The sequence below is a fragment of the Mucor velutinosus genome (assembly GCF_035048745.1).
Source record: "Mucor velutinosus strain NIH1002 chromosome Unknown tig00001545, whole genome shotgun sequence".
Taxonomy (NCBI): Eukaryota; Fungi; Mucoromycota; class Mucoromycetes; order Mucorales; family Mucoraceae; genus Mucor; species Mucor velutinosus.
Window position 1 is genome coordinate 726,279 of NW_027041925.1, and position 22,082 is coordinate 748,360.

Genomic DNA, 22,082 nt, shown 5'->3' on the forward strand with positions numbered 1-22,082 from the left:
TGTCAATTGAACAGGTGGACATGCGCGAGGAAGAGGTCTCTGAGATGGCTTGCGCACAGCACCCACGATGGCAGGCAATTGCGTGTTGTATTTGCAATAGGGCTAATCTTATAGCATTTTGCATTTTCCAATGACATTCCACAAGATGCTATCTCTCATTCAAGTTTCTCTATTCATGTATAAGCCCATTGCGATTGATGATACAGGCCAAAATACACCTCGCCCAGACTGGTATCAATATACCAAATCACGCAAGTACGTACCTGGGCAATGCTTTGTTTCACTGAATAGTGCGCAGCTCAAGAAGTGATGTTTTGAGTATCAGCAGTGCGCGTTACAAAAACGGGTCGAAACATACGCGATCCACAAATCAAATTTATTTAGGTAAAAAGAAGCTGCGCACACACAGTTTCGCTTCTTTGTCAGTTACCATGAGGGCTAATTCTAATGGAAATATCAAGAATGAAAACTACCAAGTACAGCTAAACTGGTTCAATAGTTGTATCAAACCAAAGATCCTGACGCCATACAGCTATCAGCCTGTGCGAGAACGACCCATGAGACCATCTTCCTCTTCGTCTGCTGCTCCTGCTGTTGGTGCTACGAGTAAGTAATCCTTCATTTTGTGCGCAAGAGGACATGGAACCCACATGTTGATACATAGACCCACCGAATACAAGGCCAACGCAGACGATCAGTAGCAGTACAGCTCCTCATGGCGCCAGCAATGGCATAAGCACCAACAGCAACAACGTACATAGCAGCAACTACGATCGTCCAAGCAATAACCTCAATTACAATAGCAGTAGTACTGCCAATTACACAAATAACGCTAGTAATAGCGGCAGTGTTTACAATAACAGCACCACTCGAAGCACTTTTAGTAGTAGCACCAGCAATTACAACACTGCCAACAGCTATACTAATCACAATAGCCATTCTAACAGTACCACTTTTGAAGGCAACAGCAGTGTGAGAGCGTCCAGCAGCGCAGGTGTCAAAAGAAGAGCAGATGACGACGCCGATGATATGATTGACTTGACATGTAGCCAGCCCAAGAGATCCAAGAACGGTAGTAATTCAACCACACAACCTCAAGACACCTTTGAGCTGCCTAGGGAAGCCTTTCTCAACGAGTACGAAGCCGATTTCATAGACGATTCTGATCTACCAAACCAAGACTTTGATGATGATGCAGACTATGAGGACATGTTAGCTCAGGAAGATATGGCATGGGCTAATAACAACACAGTCGAGAACGAGAGCGATTTCTTTCCTATTGATGAAAACGAGATACTGGATCTGGATCACATTGCTACCTCTTCGTCTCATCCACCGATGGAGATGCAGCTACAGTCAACCAGGGAGGAATTGGAGATGATTATGGACACGCTCAAGCAGAAGCAGAACGAGATCAACAACAGTATTGTAGAGGGAATATCGAGGAATGCAAGCGTTGCTGAACAAAAGGAGCTGATGGATGAAAGAGCGGAGCTGGTCCAGGAGATTTCTGATCTGCAAACTCGTATAGACAATTTGAGTGCTGGCACACTACAAACAGAGACAGAATCTGTAGATAACTACAATGTGCATTTGGTTATATCAGACGACGAAGAGTATGCCGGTGAGAGTGGCACGGTAGAAGTGTCGCCTTTCTTTTCAAATGCACCAACAACATCAGCAACTAGAGCCTCTGCTGAAACTATACCCGCGGTGGCCAATGATGTACAGCCTGCAGTTCCACCACAGCCTACTTACCCATGGAGTCGAGATGTGAAAAAGGCACTGATACAAACCTTCAAGCTATCTGAATTTCGCCCCAATCAACTGGAAGCTATCAATACGACCTTGAAAGGAGACGATGTTTTTGTGCTGATGCCCACTGGAGGAGGAAAGAGTTTGTGTTATCAGCTGCCAGCCATCATCCAACGCTTTGAGAGACAAGGCGTTACTTTTGTTGTGTCGCCCTTACTGTCACTGATGGAGGATCAGGTAGAGCAGTTGGTAGGCAAAGGCATTGCTGCTACCAAGCTCAACAGCTCTGTGGATGCGGCTCACAGGAAATGGGTGTACTCTGACCTCAATCAACCCACACCAGCGACACATCTCGTTTATATCACACCTGAACTACTGACAAAATCGGATCAGCTGCGAAACACCTTGGATCGTCTGGATCAGCGTAATCGACTAGCGAGGTTTGTTATTGACGAAGCACATTGTGTCTCTCAATGGGGCCATGATTTCAGACCTGATTACAAGTTATTGGGCTCCCTCAAGAATTCCTATCCAAATGTGCCCATCATGGCATTGACTGCCACCGCGAACGAAGCTGTGCAAAAGGATGTTCTCCACAATCTAAAGATGCCAAGCTGTAAAGTGCTCAAGCAGAGCTTCAACAGAAAGAATCTCACGTAAGTGTCTTTTTTTTTTGTCCTTTACAGTATACCTCTAACCACTTGTTCCCGTTAGATACCAAATTGTGCCCAAGAAAAACTCAACCATCCTCGCAGAAATGAAGCTTTTCATCAACAGCTTTCCGCCCTCACAATCAGGTATCATTTACTGTTGTACGCGAAGCGATTGCGAAACTGTGGCCCAGAAATTGAGATCTGAACATGGCCTGTCTGTCAAGCATTATCATGCTGGGCTGGCTCCAGCTGAACGCAGCATCATCCAACGTGAGTGGCAAACGAATGACATACAAGTGATTGTGGCTACCATTGCCTTTGGTATGGGTATCGATAAACCTGACGTACGCTTCGTGATCCATTACTCTGTGCCATCGTCTCTAGAAGGTTACTATCAGGAGACAGGTCGCGCGGGTCGTGATGGTCTCCCAGCCACATGCAGACTCTACTACAACTTTGCAGATACCAAGACACACAACTTTTTGATCCAGAAAGGCGAAGGCAACTGGCAGCAAAAGCAGCGTCAGCGAGACAACCTCAACACCATGATCCGGTACTGCGAGAACGATATTGATTGCAGAAGAAAGCAGATTATGGGTTATTTTGGTGAACGCTTTGATCCTATGGATTGCCAACGTATGTGCGATAATTGTGTCAAGCGAATGACGACTACCACAGTGATGAAGGACCGATCAGAACAAGCGAAAATACTGTTGAAAATCATCAAGGCCGTGAATCCTGATCCTATTACCATAGCGCAAACCATTGATATCTACCGTGGATCCAAGAGCAAGCGATTATTGGAACAAGGAAGAGACAGAATCATTGGGTACGGGCTGGGTAGCAAGGAGACACGACATGAAGTAGACCGTCTTTTGAAGAACATGGTGCATGAAGATATTCTTCAGCAAAAGTCAGAGTGTAATGCGGCAGGTTATCCTAGTACACAAATTGTGGTAAGTATGTCCTATACTAGGAATCATGGTTTAATGCCTTGTCTAACAGTATTACGTAGCTGGGGAACAAAGCAGATGCTGTGCTGAATGGCACTCAAAAACTGCTGTTATCATTTACTACTGAGGTACAGTGAAAATAACCCACTTTGGCATGGCACACCCTATGTAACACGCTTCATTTTATATAGAATCTATCACCCATCGTTCACAGCTCAGTCAGCAATAGTTCAAGGCCAACAATACCATCATCCAGGACGGGGTCAGGTTTCGTATCTGCTGGATCCATGGTGAACAGACCCACTGCTTCAACAGCTCAGGGAAGAATCCCCGGTAGACGTGTTCTACCCGTAGTCAATAGTAGAGCGATGTCGACCATGAGTAAACCTGCCACGACAATATCCAGCATTCGAAGGGCAACACCATCTACCTCTAACAATACTCCTTCCCCTGCTAATCATAGTCGCACTTCCTCACCCATCCCCATCATTCGATCAGCTGCTGATAAAGCATCAGAGGAATGCCTCAAGGAATTACAGGCAATGCGACAACGCATACAGGCTAGAAAGAATATTCGAAATCCAGGATCCGTTCTAACCGACACAGGATTGAAGAGTATTGTAAGTGTAGTTGTAGAGAAAGGGGAAATATTGGCTGCGTATACTAATCCATCTGATGCCATCATGCAGGCAAAGAAACTTCCAGTGACAGATCGAGAATTGATGCTAGTGACTAATATGAAGGAGGAAGCTTACAAGAACTATGGTAAACCATTTCTAGAGATATCAAAGAAATACTTTGCTGCAAAGAACAACAACAAAGCTTGATTGAAGTCGGTGGTGCACTTTAGATTGACTGCATTCGTTAGATTGCTTCGTGTATATATTATAGTAGCTCTTTGTATAATGTAAATAAACGCAGTTTGCAAAAGAACGACTCTGAACTGAAGCATATAACCCATGATAAGCCGATGTTGGCTTTGCATCCAGTGTGCATTAGCATGTCAAGTCAGGTTGATAGATTCCAGATGCTGTAACCTGCTTGGGATTGCAGCATAAATCGGTATCTGAATAGCATAGAGAGCGATGATTCCCTTAACGGTGGTGAGAGGCACTACTGATTGCCTTGGATACATCTATGCTTACCCCTTCCTTACGCATTTGGGGAAGGAGAGACAGACGGCATGAGGTTCAAACCATCAAAAAAGCAACCGGATCATCATGAAAATCCTCAAGTTCAAATCCGAGACATCTAAACTGACATGTGCTGTGCAATTTGTAATTAATTATTGTATACATGTATCAAGACCAGCCTGCAGTTACACTCAAACTAAAGAGTAATCTATTTCTTGGCATTTCTATTTGTCTTTTTGTAGAGTTGATATGTTTATTATTAGTGGTTGTATATAAGTAGTAGCGATTGTATTAAAAGGAAAGAAGAGTGAGTGTTAAGTGGTAAGAAAAAAGGGAAACGAGCTGTTAAAAATACGAGAGATGTATAGACAGTTGATTATATGCTTAATGAAGAAGCTTAAACAAGACAGGTGTATATTGGTACATGGTAACGACAGATAAAGAGATGATGCTCAATACGATAGTGTCTACAAACAGCAAAATTTTATGTTGAGAACAAAACTTATCATCAACATCAGCTCATCAAAAACTTACTGAACAGGGCCTTCTCCCAAGGCTCCAACATGTAAAGGGCAGTTTGAAGCTCATACTGATAAAGCTTTGTTGACAAAAAGCTAGATATACGCTTAGATTCCATTTTGTATCAAATTGTTCAAATAAGAAAAAAGAGGATGGAAAAAAAGGGAGTAGGCAGAATCAGGTTACAAAATAGCAACATCACACCCTTCAACTGGTAAACAGGTCACTGTAAGACTTTTTGTCTCAGCTCATGATAACGATCACCAATGTAAGGAAAGTTCAATCAAATAAAGTGGTACCAATGTTATCTACTCCTCTGTCCACAGTGAATGACTTGAGCCTGTCTCTTTTCCACTACATATAACAAATATCCATCACTTGAGCTGAGATTTTCTTTATTGAAAGCTACCAAATCATCAAAGATTGATTTGTATCTAGGATGATGGCCTAGATCAATCTGAATTGAACTGGCCGAATTGGGTGCTAGACGCAAACGAAGACGAGATCTGCGAATATATCAAATATTGACGCAGAATAATACAGCGCTATGCAATGCCTCCAAAATCACCATCTGTTTCAGTACGCTTTCTTATTGAAGGTCAATCTTTAAAGCATCTTGACATTCCAGTTGCTTTTTACTACCTTGAGCTATTTTGCGTACATATGCTATACCTATCTCTTAGCTCTACAAATGTTTTACATGAGCCAGATCCAATAGTACAAATCACCTTGAATTTAGAACTGACTTGGAAGAATAGACAGTTTTAGATGTTACACTAGGTCTTTGCAGGTAGCTTTGTCTATGAGCAGTTGATCTTCTTTTGGTATATGTGAGGGCACTATGCAAAGGCATCATAAAATGTCGCATCATCGATGACCAACAAAGCAATCATGCGATTCATTTTATATTTAGGAGATGATGTTACAAAGTGATAGCCGTGTTCGGATAAAGTTGCAAAACGGTGGGCCAAAAATGGTTCAAACTCAGACATACTTTTTTCTTGTCTGATTCGTTTACAGCTTTTACACTTCAAATTCAGACAATGTTGGTTTTATTCTGGACGAATCAAAATTAATATTTAGACAATATGTTTACCGTTTTTAGACAAAGAGGAAAATGAAGTCGAGGCAGAAAAGAGTCAGTTTTGAGACTAATGGAGATGATCTTTCAGACTTTTTTTTTTCTTTTTACCTGTAATAATCTATATCCCAAAGAGGGAAACCGTGTTGATTACGGCGATGGGAGAACGTAACGTTTATCAATTGTTTCTTCTGAAGATTTCGGGTATTGCATTGTCGATCCAGACAGAAAGAGAAATGGACATTATGTTTTTTGCAGCGTTTACATCTCTTTGCCAAAGTGTATTACATGTTGTACAGACAAGTACACTTTGATCTTTGACATTTGAAAGGCCTATCAGTGTCCTACTTTTGCATATATTGCAAATTTGGGAGGTCAGAAATTCGTCAATAGTTATAACTAGAAGATCACCAGCAGCTTCTCGTTTCTTGAGACATCACCACATGACCCCAGCAACACCACAGCATAAGCCTTTCAATTTTACTAAATCCTTTCCGAGCATTCCGTTTCCAAATACAACATGTGGAACTTTGGATTTGTCTTCTTGATGTTTTAAAGGTTTCCGCTTATTTCGCCTAGTAAAGTGCATAAAATGGGTAGGCTTATACGGACGCATGAAACTGAATTGATGAACTTACTTTCTGTACTGTTGTTGCTTATTCTTTCCTTTCTTATTTCCGTTCTTGTGCAACCGCTTCGTTTTCTTGTTATGTCGTTTTTGTTTTTTGTTCTTCTTTTTAAAACGCTTCTTCCTATTGTATTTAGCACCGCCGTTTAACAACATGTTGGCCGTCATGTCAGGAGCTCTTTGCTTTCCTTGGTATAAGTCAAACTGATGTTTAGCAGTACTGAAGCCATAAAAGGTGAATAACGTGTCCATGTTTGCAAGTATGTAATCTACATATCGTAAAAATTGGGTATTTCTGGCAGTTTTCGCTGAAGGTATAGCAGACTCAATTGCGGTGATTCCGGTAATGTCCTTTTCTTGTTGAAACTTCTTTGCATGCACTGTGGAGCCTGTCAAATGGTAGTACTCTTTTGTTGTGCACCGTCTCACTTGATGTACAACAGGATCTAGTCCAATAGCTGCAGTAAACACTGTCTTTCTGCCAGGATCAAGGAAACTTGGTCTATACATTTGGGTGGCCTCTTCTATAATAAAGTCCTTTATACCCAAATCGTGATTTACTGTTGATATCTCGTCCGTTGTACCAGAAGTTCTTTTATAAAAGAGAAAATCAACACAGAAGCCATCAGACCTGACGATATTGCCAAACAGCACGTCATTCTCTCCATCAGACATCAATTCTTCAATACTATGGTTAAAGTCAAGTTGGTGTCTTTCCTTGGTTTTAGATTTCGAGATATTGTATTTACCTGCTATAGCCTAGTAATTTGAAATTGAATACTTTGTAAAACAGTTGAAGTTGATTGACATAGCCTCTAGGCAATGGATTCTTGACAAAGACAGACAACGCGCTCGCACTGATAGCCAAAGATCTCCAGTGCACTGAAAGTTTTGGTAAGATACTGAATAATATTGGTATAGGATGCCGCCGAACATCAAAGACATGGTGAAGCTCGTGTTCTCCTTCATATTGATTCAAGATGTGCTCGAGACATTTGTACACCTTTTCGGGGGCAGAGGATAGAGTAATCAGGGTCACCCTTTGATCAATGAGAGCTCTTATCGACTCACATTCTTGGTCTACACGGGTTTTTATAGCATCTTCTAAGAAGCCTGAGGGTAAAGTCAAATCGTTTGGCCATATTGGATCTCCTTGGCACACGTATTGGTAGGATTAATCTTTGGCAATCTTTTTCACAGTGTTAGGATCCATTTGCTATATGTTATATATATATGTGAGTTATATATTTTAGAAGGAGTGCTTTATATTTTTGCTTTACCTTGAAAATGTTTTGCAGCTGGTAATATAGATATTTCAGAAGATGCGCATCAAAATTCTCTACTATATTGTTCTGGTAGCTAGTAGATATCTCAGTGCACACCTCGGCTATACATTGGGAGGCTCCTCCTTCAATCTTTTTTTCATAAACAATAGTCCTGTGAGTAGATCTAAGTCTATTCCAGACTACTAGTATATCTGATGGTATGTTTGTACTGCTTGTAACTCTTTTTGCATTCACCATTTGACAGACGGAATACCAAAATTGTTGAGTAAAGATACAGTGAGGGATATCATTGTTCTGTTGTTATTGGGAGCGAAGTGTAATGTAATAGTTTATAAAGAGGTTGGCACGGAATACTATCTCCCGTATATCTCTGCTAACAGAAATGATTGCTGGCTTCAGGTGGTTTATATATTGTTGATGGACACAGTTGTTGAGAGGCAGCTTTCTGGTGAAAGCTTGATATCCCTGGTCAAAATTTTCTTTGAGTGTGGCTTGCTTGGAGGCGATATGAGCTTCACATTTTGGTGATCTTGCTAATTTATGGCCAGCCTTGTGGCATTTCTTGCATATATCTTGGCTGCCTTCATTGCTAGAAGAAGCTCTAAGCTTCTTTGCATGCCTTTTGTCGGCTTTCACACTGTCACTCTGTTTGCGTTTTTTGCTGAACGTCCCAACTTTGATATAGTAACATCAGAAACAAACAGGGTATAAGGGTATAGTACTCTTTCAAAACATGTATACTTACCATCATCGGCATTGATTTGTTTATAAAGTTTGCATTTGAAATAAGCCTTTGAAAAATGACCAGTTTCTTTGCAGTCTTTGCATACACTAGTACTATTAGCAGAGCCAACTCCTTCTTGAAAACTGTTTAACAGAAACGCTATGCAATATTTTCTGCAATATTTATACCTTCTTCTAAGCGTCTTTGTTCTTTCACAGACCGAATCTTATTCAAAATTGTTGCTTTGTACATAAAGAGACTTTACATAAACTTAGAAACTTTGATAACAGAATATTGCGATAGAAAGAGAAAGAGAAAGGAAGAAAAATATCAATCGGTTCATCACACATCATACGTATAAGTTTAATTCTGACACAACAGATCAATAAACCACTACTAATTTAACAGTTAAAAGAAAGCAACTTTCTACAATTGATGATGGCCAGATCTTCAGCATGTATTAAAGCAAAGAGCCGTTCCTTCTTGTCTCAAGGAAAAGAAAGGACACCTAAACTGATGGTGGTACTAAGAAAAAAATACAGTAGAAATCAAGAAGCAAGCAGAAACAGAAAGCCAGGAACAAAAGAAGAGAAGAAAATGCCAAGATGTTTGCTTTTGTAAAACAGTAGACCGGGTATCATTTATTGCAAAAATATATATATATGCATATTAATGTATTTGATAGAGAGAGAAACTATACGAAATGCAAGCCAAAGGCAAGTCTTTGGTATTATTTCGAGCCGATATGTTTGGCAAAGATTCGATCCGCTTGAAGGGATAGAAATGTGGAGTCGCTGAGATCTTTTACAAAGCTTTGAAGAGGAGAGAGAGGGACGGCGGTTTGACAGCTGTTTCTATCGATGATCACCTTGCTCCAAAAATATGTTTTAAATGTATGAGCAGCACTCGAGGTGTATCAAGCGCCATCATGGTTGTATTGCTCCTGTTTATAAGGCAAGAGGTGAGGAGCGCTCAAAGAAAGAGGTAGCTAAACTAAACAAAAATCGGCGTAATAAGCAAAGAATTTCCTTTTTTTCTTAACGTACCAACAAAATATTAAAGCTCATAAATGCACACCCTGTCCGGCAGTGCTGTAGCAGCACTTGCTTTGTCTGCTATTTTTTCCTTGGGCTAACGTACCAACAAATTGTCTCTAGATATTGATAGACTTGCAAACTTCTCGTATTGCAAGTAATATAAATACAAGACGACGAATGACAAAAATGCAAGTTTCTGATTCCTATTAGGTATAAATTTGTCAATATAGGCTTTCAGTTTGGGTTGTGGTGTAATTTATTGCTTTACATTACTGAGGAATAGTTGCAAATTTGTGCAGTCCAGAGAATGATTTTGAGCTTTACCAAAATTAATATGCCTCCTATTCAAATTAGAAGTTGCACAGACTGCAGAACTGCCCTCTTCAAGAATTTCAGCTATCCATCCACCAAGATGTGATTCACGCTGTGTAAATAAAAGCTGTAAAGCAAAAACATTACCAATTTTGACAGCTTTCAAGCCTTCATATCTTGACATGTAGACCTTTCTGAGCCACCGGAACGACACCAAATTGTTGTATTCGAGTAGTAGTAACTTCCTGACACCGTTACTCAACTTTTTGGGACCAAAAAAAAAACATGGCCAAAATTCCACTGAAAGCCATGAGGGGTAGGTTTTTTTACGAAAATCAAACGATCGCATTTTTCACCTTGAAAATAGAGACTTTTACTATGGTATACGAGCCTTTCAGCACTTCGGGTGGTTTCCTGACCTACGCTTCGCTTCGGTGGAAACCAACCTACGTTCAAACGGCTCGCGCTGCCGCGGGCCTTTGGCTAATATCCCAAAATTAATATAGCTAAAATGTTAGAAGAGGAACCCTGATTGTTGATTGATATATAATCACTAATCATATGAGTGTTTATGCTTCGGATGGTTCTCACCGAAGCGTAGCGAAGGTAGAGAACCAACCTGCGCAGCGGCAGCTCGTGCTACTGATTGCTCTTGCGTATTTTATCAAAATACTGCTACTTTCATTTTGACCCTCCACTTACACATAGTAACCCTTCATATTATCTGTGGATCTGATTCTTATGTGATGTTCTACATCCATATACACGTAGCTACTTCATATACGGGCAAGCAGCATACTGGTATTCCCACTTTTTAGTCCTTAGTGTCCCTAATACAGCAAAATTTGAATGCATTTGAGCTGAATTTTCTTGCGTTCAAGGCCGTTTTAGATCGTCAGAATAGCCCCAAATGGTTGCTTTCATCTGGCAGTTACTTTCTGACACTTTTGCTCGACTTTTTGGGGACCAAAAAAAACATGGTCAAAAATCGACCAAAAAGCATGAGGTATCCCTCATGGTTTTCATCGAAAATCAAACGATCGCATTTTTCATCTTGATAATGGAGACTTTTACTATGGTATATCTTGAATCAAAATGTTTCTATCAATCCAAAGCAACCTCTGAAATTATCTTTGTGGGACTTTGATATGTAAAATTTCGACATTTTGGCCATAAATCTCTTTTCATATTTTTACAAATCATTCAATAAGTGAATTCAAAACATCTATTTTACTTAGTACCATTGGAAGCGCCTTGAAAAGTACTCCAGGAAAGTTTAAGGAAGCATGGGGTGATTATTATACTTCACTTAGTCGAATCTGCAAAAATAGCTCGATCGAGTCCAGAATCATCAAAATTTGTCCAATCTAGAACAGACTATGATTCTGGGTTTGAATTAATTTTGGTTGGTAGGGCCAGCTGGAAAACTCATGCCCTTTTCATAAGGCAATACAGTAGTAAATGCCCTTGAAGCGTATAGAAAGTAGGTGGAAGGTCATAGCACTATCGTTTAAAATGATATTTTATTGCCTTCTATATCGTTCATAATGACATTTTATTGCATTCTATATTTAATAACGTTAGTCTGGACATTGACAATGCATGGGTTGCATAAAATGTCTGCAGTAAGTAATGAAATCTCTGAGGCTCTGAGACGTCGCTGAAATAAAACATTGACAGCATTGAGCAGAGGAAAGAGGGTAGAAACAACAGTGGTTTTTGTTGATTGATTGTAAAATCATTATTCTCATATGAGCCAGGTCTGATAGATGCCTTGAAACTCAGGTTCCATATTAGGATTGTAAAGTGCAAAAGGACTGAACATTTATTATGTTATGATATTAATTCAAAACATTTCTCTCGATTCAAAGCAACCTCTGAAACCACTTTTATGAGGATTTCATATGCAAAATATGGCTATTTTCGCTAAAAACCTCATTTCATGTTCTGTCAAATTGCTCAATAGTTTCATTCAAAGCACATATTATAATTAGTGCCATTGGAAGCGCCTTGAAAAGTACTCCAAGAATGTATTAGGAAGCGTAGGGTGATCTTCACAATCGATATAGTCGAATCTCGCAAAAGAGTTCGATCAAGTCGAAGAAGGACGATATCTGACCAATCTTGAACAAAAAAACTGTCTAAGCTTGAATCAATTTTGGCAGGCTTCGCTGATGCTGGCTTACCTGAATGCCTTTCTGATGATGACAATGGTAATTATGATACTGACCCAATGGAGACCATATATTTGAAAGAACAGTTACTTAGTCCAAATATATGTATATATATTTACTTTTGTTCAAAGTTTTTCCCTGTAAAAGTGTCTTTTGCAATGACAATAATCTCTCACTATTAATTGAATGTCTAAAATTTATGTGATATCTCTGAATTGAGATGTCTTCGTCGAGAGCCCGCAGGGCAACGCCTTCATCCAGCGTAGCAAGATCGATCGGCTACTTGTCTTATACAAGAGATCAAATACATTGTTAGATTTAGTTGACATGTCAGGATCGAAAAAAAAAAATGTATGGCGAATGAAGAGGATATTTTGTTGGTACGTTAGCCAAAGTGTGTCTGTAGTAGGAAATGCTATTTTGTTGGTACGTTATCCAAAAAAAAAAGAGAATGGCAGGCAAAACAAGCGCTGCCGGACCAAAGTGTGTCCATAGGAAATCATATTTTGTTGGTACGTTAAGCAAAAAAGGAAATTTTTTGTTGGTACGTTAGCCATCCCGGGATAACTCATGCTTTTTGGCCGATTTTTGATGATATTTTTTTTGGTCTCAAAAAAATTGAGTAAAAGTATCAGCAAGTTAGTCCTAGATCAGAGAGATGGTTTGGCGCTATTCTGGTGGTCTAAAACGGCTTCTAGCACGAGAAATTACGGCTCAAATACATCCAAATTACGCTTTGTCTTGCTTATTATTCAGTAGTAAGAAATAATGTTAGTATATTGTCTGTCCGTAAATGAATTGTTTTCATGGGTACAGACGTAAAGCACACGGAAAGAGCCAAATCCATGGCTACAGATTGCTTTTGAACAGTAGTATACAGAAGGAATTGAATGAGAAACAAAACCAAGTTGAGGTGTGCAAGGAAGCATTCTCTCTTCCGGCCACTATATGTTCAAATTGCAAGTTTATATTAAGCTATGGTAATAATTGCATATTTCAATTGCTGTTACTCTGGCATATTGAAAAAGCACTCAATAAAGTACTCGGTATCTGGAAGAAAAAGGCAAGCCCTGCTACAAACTATCAGTGTGCCAGCCATGAGTAGGAGCGAGGGTGGATAGAGTATGCAGATAAAGCCTCAAATATGCCTCTATTTCGCATGTTCATTACACCAGAGAGGAAGGCTGGTACTGATTTGTCAATGGCATCTTGTACTCAAATCTCTCAAAATCTCCCTCTTGACAGAAGAAAATCAAATCTATAGAGATATTAATGTCAGATAGAGAGAGAGGAATGCTGATGTCTTTAGAATCAAGCTAAAGATAAGCCGATATATAATCCATATCCTATCGTCGCCCACTTGAGCATTATCAAGAACAACATAACAAGAAGACAAATCATCATCTAAATCCAATATCTTGGAAAGCATGGAAACAGATTACATGTGTGTTATTGTATACTAAATTAAATATATGTAAAATCAGAGCGTAGCATTGCGTTGTTGTCTTGAGCTGTGCTACATCACATTGACAAAAGCTTTGTAGATTGAGCTATTATTGACAGACATTATCGCCTGTGGCTAAAATAGCTCTCGTTAAAAAGCGAGTCTTTCAGCCTGAGCGATATATGCCAGTCGACGTGTAACATCCACTTGATTGCGTGTGTGTATATGTTGTATGGTGATTCAAACAAAATGCAACGATTCATCGTACACAACGCACCTATCTATAAATCAAAAACAGAAGATAGAACTCGTCTTTTGATTTAATCGTACACACTATGAGATGAACAAGACGATCGCTAGTAAAGAGATCGTCAAGAAGCAGTATGGAGACTATCAAAGCTTAAATTTTTATCACGCACTAGTTCATTGGGCCAGTTTTATCTGTGTACCATACCATCAACTTAAAAAAGGAAGAGATCTTTGCCCCTCCACATCTGCGCCATATTTGCTGACACAGTTGTGAATTATCATTCGTTACACCTGTTTGTAATATTGCATTAAGTTTGTGCTCTCTCTATGATAGTCTGATGGCAGACGAGAGCAGTAGCTATTGGAAGACAGAATGAGGCCTTTTTCGATATCTTGCCATTTCAGGATATTGACTATATATATCATGCTGATCCCCATCCCAAAGCCTTTGTTTTTTCTATTGCAATCTCTTTCTCTCTCTTTTACTTTTTGTCATGACATCTGAATCGGGTGAAAAGCACATTCAATTGCAGTTTGAAGAGAATACCAAGCATTCCGGCTCCACACAAGTCGTCGAGGGTTATGCCAATATTCCTGTCAAATTTCGAACACTTTCGCTCAATGTAACAGAGTCTATCAAAGTGCCCAATGATAGCAAGAAGGAAATGGACGATTCCGAGTACTTTGCTGCCATGGACTTTCACAAGCTCTCCACACATGAACTCAATCTAAGATTCAATACATCGGATGCAGTTGGTCTGGATAGCGCTGCTTCCGATACAAGACTCAAAAGAAACGGTGAGAACATCCTGGTTCAACGTAAACCCAACTATCTCTTCAAGATCCTTGGTTATGTCTTTGGTGGCTTCTGTTCTGTCCTCTGGATCGGTGTGATTACTTTCTTTCTCTGCTGGATGCCTTTGAGTACTCCTCCAATTGCGCCTGGAGGAACTCCTAGTGTCGTTAATCTTGCCCTTGCTATCCTTGTTGTAAGTCCTTTATCCTTGCTACGTATCAACCTGATTGACTCATGTGTTTCTAGATTATTGTCATCTTCTTTCAAGCGTCGTTTTCTGCTTTTCAAGACTGGTCTACATCTCGTGTGATGAAATCTATCCTCAACCTGCTTCCCTCTGAATGCTTTGTTCTTCGCGATGGTGATGTTAAGAAGATGCCTGCTAGCAAACTTGTTATTGGTGATGTTGTGCAAATTAAGCTCGGCAACAAGGTGCCCGCTGATCTTCGTCTCATTCAAGTTTCCAATGACCTCAAGTTTGACCGTGCTGTTCTGACTGGTGAAAGTGAGGCTATCGAAGGATCTATCGCTTGCACTGACCCAAATATCCTCGAGTCCAAGAACATTGCTTTGATGGGTACACACGTTGTCAATGGCAACGGTGTTGGTATCGTTATTCTCACCGGTAAGTTGTCTGCTACATACAGATACACAGCACAGTCTCACTCACAATATGACAATACAGGCAACAATACTGTCATGGGTAGAATCAACAAGCTTACTACTTCTGCCAAGGAAAAGGTCACTTTGATTCAGCTAGAAATCAGTCGTTTTGTTCGTATAATTGTTATGCTGACCATCACACTTGTCTTGATTCTGCTGATTGAATGGCTAGCGTAAGTAGTCTACTCTACCAGTTGATAAAGACATTATTGCTCACCGACTCAACTCTATCTAGATTCTTGCACCCCAAGCACCCTGATTTCCAAAACATAGTTGCTCTGCTGATGAACTTGATGGGCTGTGTTGTTGCTTTTATCCCTGAAGGTATGCCAGTCGGTGTCGCTATGACCATGATGATGATTGCTCGTCGTATGAAACAAAACAACATTTTGCCCAAGGCGTTGACTACTGTGGAAACTCTTGGCTGTGTCACTGTCATCTGCTCTGATAAGACTGGTACTCTCACCCAAAACAAAATGTTTGTTACCTCTGTGGGCTTTGCAGACTCTGAATGTACTCCAAATGACTGTGTAAACGCTTTCAATAATGCTCCTACCGACACTACTTCTCAAGCTTACAAGCAGCTTCATTTGGCTTCCTACCTCTGTAACAATGCTGCGTTCGATTCCACAACCATGGACCAACCTATTCAAGAACGTTTAGTCAATGGTGATGCTACTGATTCTGCCATCTTGCGTTTTGCTGCTGAACTCGGTGATGCTCAAAAAGACCTCTCTCAATTCAACAGAACCTTTGAAATCCCCTTTAACTCCAAGAACAAGTGGATGCTGACCATGTATCAAGCCGATGAAAATACCACTGCCATGGAAAGCATCTATGGCCATGGTAACGATGCCACCAACAATCAATCCTTGATTTTTGTCAAAGGTGCTCCAGATATTATCCTTCCCAAATGTACGTCTGTCTTGTCTGCCAAAACCAACACGGTGGTCCCATTGACTGGAGAAACTCTCGATACCCTCAATACGCTTCAAGAGAAATGGGCCAACAATGGTCAACGTGTTCTGGTTCTTTGCCGTCGCTTCTACACGCCTACGAGCAGCCTCAACTCCAACGCACTCCAAGAAGAAATTGTGAATCATGCTGTCCAGGACCTCACTGTCATTGGCTTAGTAGGCATCATGGACCCTCCTCGCACTGAAATCAAGCAGACCGTTGCTGATTGTCGTCGCTCTGGATCTCGTTTCTTTATGATTACCGGTGACTTTGGCCTAACTGCTGCTGCTATTGCTCGCGAGATTGGTATCTTTTCTTCCACACGCAGCCCTGACACTTATATTGACATTGTGAACCCTGAAAAGCACTTTGGTCCTTGCGGCGAGGGTGATATTACAAGTCTTCTCTTGACCGGCTCTGATTTGCAAAAGTTTGGCGATGTTGAATGGGAAAATGTCTGCACTTACGATGAGATTGTGTTTGCCAGAACAACACCTGAACAGAAGCTCAAGATTGTTAAAGAACTGCAAAAGCGCGATAACATTGTGGCTGTTACTGGCGATGGTGTCAATGATGCTCCTGCTTTGAAGGCTGCTGATGTGGGTGTGGCTGTAGTCAGCGGCAGTGATGTTGCCATCGAAGCTGCTGATTTGGTTCTGATGGGTGAATTTGATTCTATTACTGAGGCCATTCGTCTCGGCCGTCTTGTATTCCAAAACTTGCAAAAGGTCATTGGCTATCTCCTGCCAGCAGGTTCTTGGTCTGAAATTTGGCCTGTCTTGGTCAACGCCTTTGCTGGCACACCTCTGCCTCTTAGTTCTTTCCTCATGATTATGATTTGCTGCTTCACTGACTTGTTTCCTTGCTTGACTCTGATCATGGAACAGGAAGAGTTTGATCTCCTCTCCATGAAGCCTCGTAATCCCAAAACAGACCATCTCATCAATATCAAGATCTACCTTCAGTCCTATATCTTTATGGGTTCCATGCAAACCATGGTTTCTCTGAGCATGTTCTTCTTCTATATGAAATCTGCAACTGGCTTGGGATGGTACGACTTTGTCGGCACATACAGCAGCGGTCCCTGGGGTCCACCCGAGAACCCTACTTGGGGTACTGATCCTTCCACTGGAACTCCTATTACGTCTGATCAATTCACCCAGATCCTGTACACTGGCCAATGTGTCACCTTTGTCACTCTGGTCATCCTGCAATGGGGCAATATTCTCTCGATTCGTAACAGAAGACTGTCTATTCTCCAAGCTGATCCCATTAGACCAAAGCGTCGCAATCTCTGGATCTTTGGTGGTATGCTCTGCGCTCTCATCGTGGCTATTATCGTTACTGAAGTGCCTTGGATCCAGCAAACATTGCAAACGAATTCTGTACCCATCAAGCATTGGCTGATTCCCATTCCCTTGGCTATTGGCATTCTCTCCATGGATGAAATTCGTAAATTGCTTGTTCGCACCTTCCCCAATAGTATCATTGCAAAGTTGGCCTGGTAGTCAGTTTTCAACCCATTATATTATACCATATTCATATTATATAGTACAGCTGGTAGTTTTTCTCGCTTTATAGATAAAGAGTACAAACTGCTTTGCTTCTTTTCTCGTAATTACCAAAGCAAGCATTTAATAAAAAGAGATCATGCACAATAGAAACTAGTGAATGTAGTAAGTGTGTTCAAGTACCTTTTTCGATCTGATTGGTGGTTACACACCAAACAGAATCAACAAATGGCTGAATAAAAATAAATACAGATGGCTGGCACTACGTTGAGCAGATCAGACAGACATCCTTTTCTTTCCTCTTTCATCTCCCTTTCGCCCTCTCTTAACACACACACACACACACACACACACACACATCAATGCAGCAGCCCGCCAATACGACTACGCAACAGCAGCAGGAGAAGCAAGGGCTGTTTCCTACCTTGGAGTCTGCCTTGGACACTCATCTACATGACCGAAACAACAATCTACTGGTCAATTACAAAGGTGTATACCACATTGATTGGAAATCGCACCTGTATTGGACTCTGGCCATTGTCTGCTTTATATTAGCTCGATTGTGGTGGCTAGTGCCATTGCCTGGAGACACATTGCTGCCTACCTACAGAACCTATCCAGCCAATTTCTTCAATACATTGTTCCTGGGCTTTGCTTGTTCATTAGCCACTCGATCCATTACTGTTGCTCTAGTCAAACCGTTTGAAGAAGGTATAAATCCTGATTCAGTGGTCGCTTTTGGTGCTACAGGCGGGTTTGGAGCCATGTGGAGCTGTATCAGGTATAAATCTGGAATCAGGTACTTTCTATTGGCTTTTCTGGTTACAGCAGCCACTCTTTTGGGAAATGCACTAGAGGGCGAACTGCAATCATCCATGAGCATCTATTACAAATTGGGTGCTACCACCGATGTGAATTTAGCTGAGTGTCAGCACACGAACGCAAATGACTATCAAGCAGCTTCTTTGGCTTACTCATCTGGACACATATCACATACGATATCTGACGCTTCTGCTCTCCTGAAAAACTATGCATATCAACCTTCAATAAAGCCATATACAGTTTCCCTGATCAAGACGTCTCTCGAGCCTGTCCAGAATATTACTCTTGGTAGCACAACAACAGCAGCAACAGGATCTGCCAAATTAAGGAGAAGACATTACCGCTCCAAAACATGTGAAAGTGCGGGTAATACACAGCAACAACAAACGGCAATTACAGAGACAACTTCCTCATCTGAAATTGCGCCCACAGCGACAACAAATGCTTCCATTGCTTCTTCTATTCCATCCGACACACCAGCACAACAGCAGCAAAACAATTTGGCAGTAGGAGACACCATCATACTTACCCTGGACGGCGAGCAATCTGTGCTAAACACGACAGCAGCTGCTTTCTACAGCTTTGATGCCAGCAGAATATTCATTTCCAAGGGCGCAAACAACCTTGCAGTGCCTTATAATAGCACCAGTGGATCTAATAATAACACTGCAGCATCTGAAATCAAGCTCAATGTACTTCGGCACACCACCTCCGACGATAAGCAGGTCATTATCATTTATTCGCCCGCTTCAGATGGATTTGCAGCAGGCGTTTACGTATCTGCAACCGCTGCCAACTACACTTGCCAATCCCAATTATGCAACCCCGTAGGCGACAGTGCAGCAAACAACAAGGTCGTCGCTGATGCGCTGGCCGAGGCGATGAGAGATGGTACCGGCTTTTATGGCACTCAAGGACTCGTTGGCAACATCTTGAACCATGACAACCTACGTGACAAAGGTCTACTAGCAGATGCTCTTTATACCAATCCCAATTGTCCTCAAGCAGTCGAAATTCCTACTCTGGGAAATAGAATGTACCCTTACTCTGCTGCAAGATGGAATCTTCTAAGTATGTTGTGGGTACTGGGATACATCATTATTTGGCTGATTGGCGCTTATTTGATCGGATACTCTGAAGAAACGTGGTCGCAATTGGCAAGAACCGGCAGAATGGTGCCTCAGATCATCAGTAATTCAGCAAATCTGTTTGTGGATGGCATCAACGGAAAAACTGTGAATCAAGAGGCATTTTTGGATCCTACTACTGGCAAAATGGCGTTTGCTAAAGAGCATAACCATGGTTACAGCGTTACCACAGCAGAACTATCGCCACTCTAGTGGATGCCAAACTTTCATCCTTCCAAACCTCATTAAAATTATCACAAAACTAATAAAGCTCATCATCACATCTCACACACATTACATTGCTGCACGACACAAGAAGAGTAAAGTAGTAGTATATTTGCAAAATACATGTCTAAATGTATATAAATTAAGGTATAACTATGCATCGTATGTTACATACAACCAGCTGAACCAGCTGCTGTCAATCCATCTCGACCATCTGTGAACTTCCATAGTCCACAATCTTGACAATTTTCCTCCACCCTACACTTTGGCAAAGGAAACTTGTCTGGTTTCTTTAAAATGTCTTCAATCACAGTAGCAATGCGATGTGTAGCCACATTCACTCGCCAGCCATTGTCCTTGACAGTGTCCCAGACACACACCTTGCCTGTATGACATCTGGCTTCCATGGCAAATCCACCATAAAAGCAACCGCTGGTAGGCCCCTACACAAAAACAGCTCAACAAGCTAATTTACGCAACAAGCTAATGCGATTCTTACAGTACAAACACCAATAAAGATGGGATCTGCAGTGTGTCCAAAATGCCAAATGGGCATATTCTTTGCACCAGGTGCACGAGGCAAATGCAGTCTTTCTGAAGCCAACCGATCTCCTGGACTTTCGAAACTGACGGCTGGAACACCAAATGTTTGACCTAATAGTGCTGCAATAGCGCCTCCCAAAGAATGGCCAGTAAGCCATATGGTTGCTCCTGGATACTTGTCTGCTACATCCATGTACATGTGCTATACGGATCGACATGAGTCATCTCTCATCAAACTGGAGCAAATCCCAACTTACTGCTGCATAATCAAAATAAAGCTCTGCTTTAGTAATAGTCTTGTCCAAACATTGCTGATCGCATTGGTACTGATTTTTGCTATCATTGCAGTCGCAGACAGCGGTCCATCCTCGGTTCACTTTGCCACAGCAGCAAGAAAACAGCAGATTATCCTACGCACAATAAGCAAAAAATCCAAAAAAAAAATCATCGCCTACAATCATACACTTACATTCAGCTTATCTTTCTCTCCAGTAGGTTCGCCGTTGAATAATCCAGCACTGGTACCTTTAAAACTGATAATCAGGTGTGAATTATCTGTATTCCCGAATACATGACCTCGCATACCATCTGATTCCCAACCAAATGTCGAATTCTAGCCTTGATGATTTAGCCCTCTTGGTTGCTCCATACATAAGCTTTACTTACGATTCGCCATTTCGACCCCAAATCATACCATTGCCCATCCTTGCCGAGCTCTGTGTAGGCATTGAAGCTCATCTCTGCTAATGACAGCACTGATGCCTGATCAGTAACATCTGGTAACAAATAGGGCGATGGGATGAGTTCAGCTGATGCTTGATTTACTCTAAAGAGTCGACTGGTATCTCGCATGGCCAGCAGCTGCTCCATGTAGGCAGGAGTAGGTCTGTATGCAGTGCCTATCTCGGATTGCACATAATATGGCTGGGTAAGTGTGTCCACTTGCATCATCTGAAAGCGGTTGGGTGTAGGTCCGTAGTTTGGGAAATGGTGATAGATGGATTTGAGTGACATGTCATTCAGTGGAAGAGATCTCCCCAGGTAAGCTTGTGGTTTGCATAGCGAGTTGGCGATGAATAAGGTAGCGAGCAAAATATTCCGTATAATCATTAGATAATAAAGGAAAAAAGAAAGAAATCGAAATTATCATGTAGTTTCGAGCTTGTTACACACCTCTGCTGACTTGTATAATTTCCCCCCAAATGTTTGTTACAAATTCACGTCATGTGGCCAGTGTGGAAGTTCATTTACTACATGCATACTACTAGCTGGTCAATCTCGCTACGCTCGATGACAGCGTCCCCCCCCCCCCTGTGGGCTCTCGCCAAAGACATTTTAAATCAGATATTATAACATTTGGTATATCAAGTAGATTGGAAACAACTAATTATTGGTTAGTAAAAGAAAGGTCATGTCAGAGCCAGGAGGAGGTATCTCCCTCAGCATCCTTTTTGCTTACACTGATATCAAACAAAGCCTATTATTGGGAC

At 41.2% G+C, this 22,082-nt stretch overlaps 5 protein-coding genes across 5 annotated transcripts; 3 read left to right on the top strand and 2 right to left on the bottom strand.

Moving 5' to 3' along the window:
- Window positions 1-431: 431 nt before the first annotated feature.
- ATC70_006407 (uncharacterized protein) lies at window positions 432-4,188 on the top strand (the record flags this gene model as incomplete). Its single annotated transcript, XM_064825682.1, has 6 exons — window positions 432-606; window positions 665-2,411; window positions 2,470-3,364; window positions 3,424-3,489; window positions 3,553-3,981; window positions 4,051-4,188. The coding sequence occupies 6 exons, from the start codon at window positions 432-434 to the stop codon at window positions 4,186-4,188; spliced, it is 3,450 nt and encodes a 1,149-aa protein (XP_064676900.1).
- A 2,540-nt stretch (window positions 4,189-6,728) lies between these two features.
- On the bottom strand, window positions 6,729-7,232 carry SEC31_2 (protein transport protein S31; the record flags this gene model as incomplete). Its single annotated transcript, XM_064825683.1, has 1 exon — window positions 6,729-7,232. One exon carries the CDS (start codon window positions 7,230-7,232, stop codon window positions 6,729-6,731), a length of 504 nt encoding a protein of 167 aa, XP_064676901.1.
- Window positions 7,233-14,442: 7,210 nt separating this feature from the next.
- Window positions 14,443-17,872, top strand: ATC70_006409 (uncharacterized protein; the record flags this gene model as incomplete). Its single annotated transcript, XM_064825684.1, has 4 exons — window positions 14,443-14,937; window positions 14,991-15,369; window positions 15,430-15,580; window positions 15,643-17,872. 4 exons carry the CDS (start codon window positions 14,443-14,445, stop codon window positions 17,870-17,872), a joined length of 3,255 nt encoding a protein of 1,084 aa, XP_064676902.1.
- Window positions 17,873-18,237: 365 nt separating this feature from the next.
- Window positions 18,238-20,037, top strand: ATC70_006410 (uncharacterized protein; the record flags this gene model as incomplete). Its single annotated transcript, XM_064825685.1, has 1 exon — window positions 18,238-20,037. The coding sequence occupies one exon, from the start codon at window positions 18,238-18,240 to the stop codon at window positions 20,035-20,037; it is 1,800 nt and encodes a 599-aa protein (XP_064676903.1).
- Window positions 20,038-20,216: 179 nt separating this feature from the next.
- On the bottom strand, window positions 20,217-21,702 carry ATC70_006411 (uncharacterized protein; the record flags this gene model as incomplete). The annotated part of the gene is made up of 5 exons (XM_064825686.1): window positions 20,217-20,492; window positions 20,549-20,794; window positions 20,850-21,002; window positions 21,062-21,205; window positions 21,259-21,702. 5 exons carry the CDS (start codon window positions 21,700-21,702, stop codon window positions 20,217-20,219), a joined length of 1,263 nt encoding a protein of 420 aa, XP_064676904.1.
- Window positions 21,703-22,082: the final 380 nt, after the last annotated feature.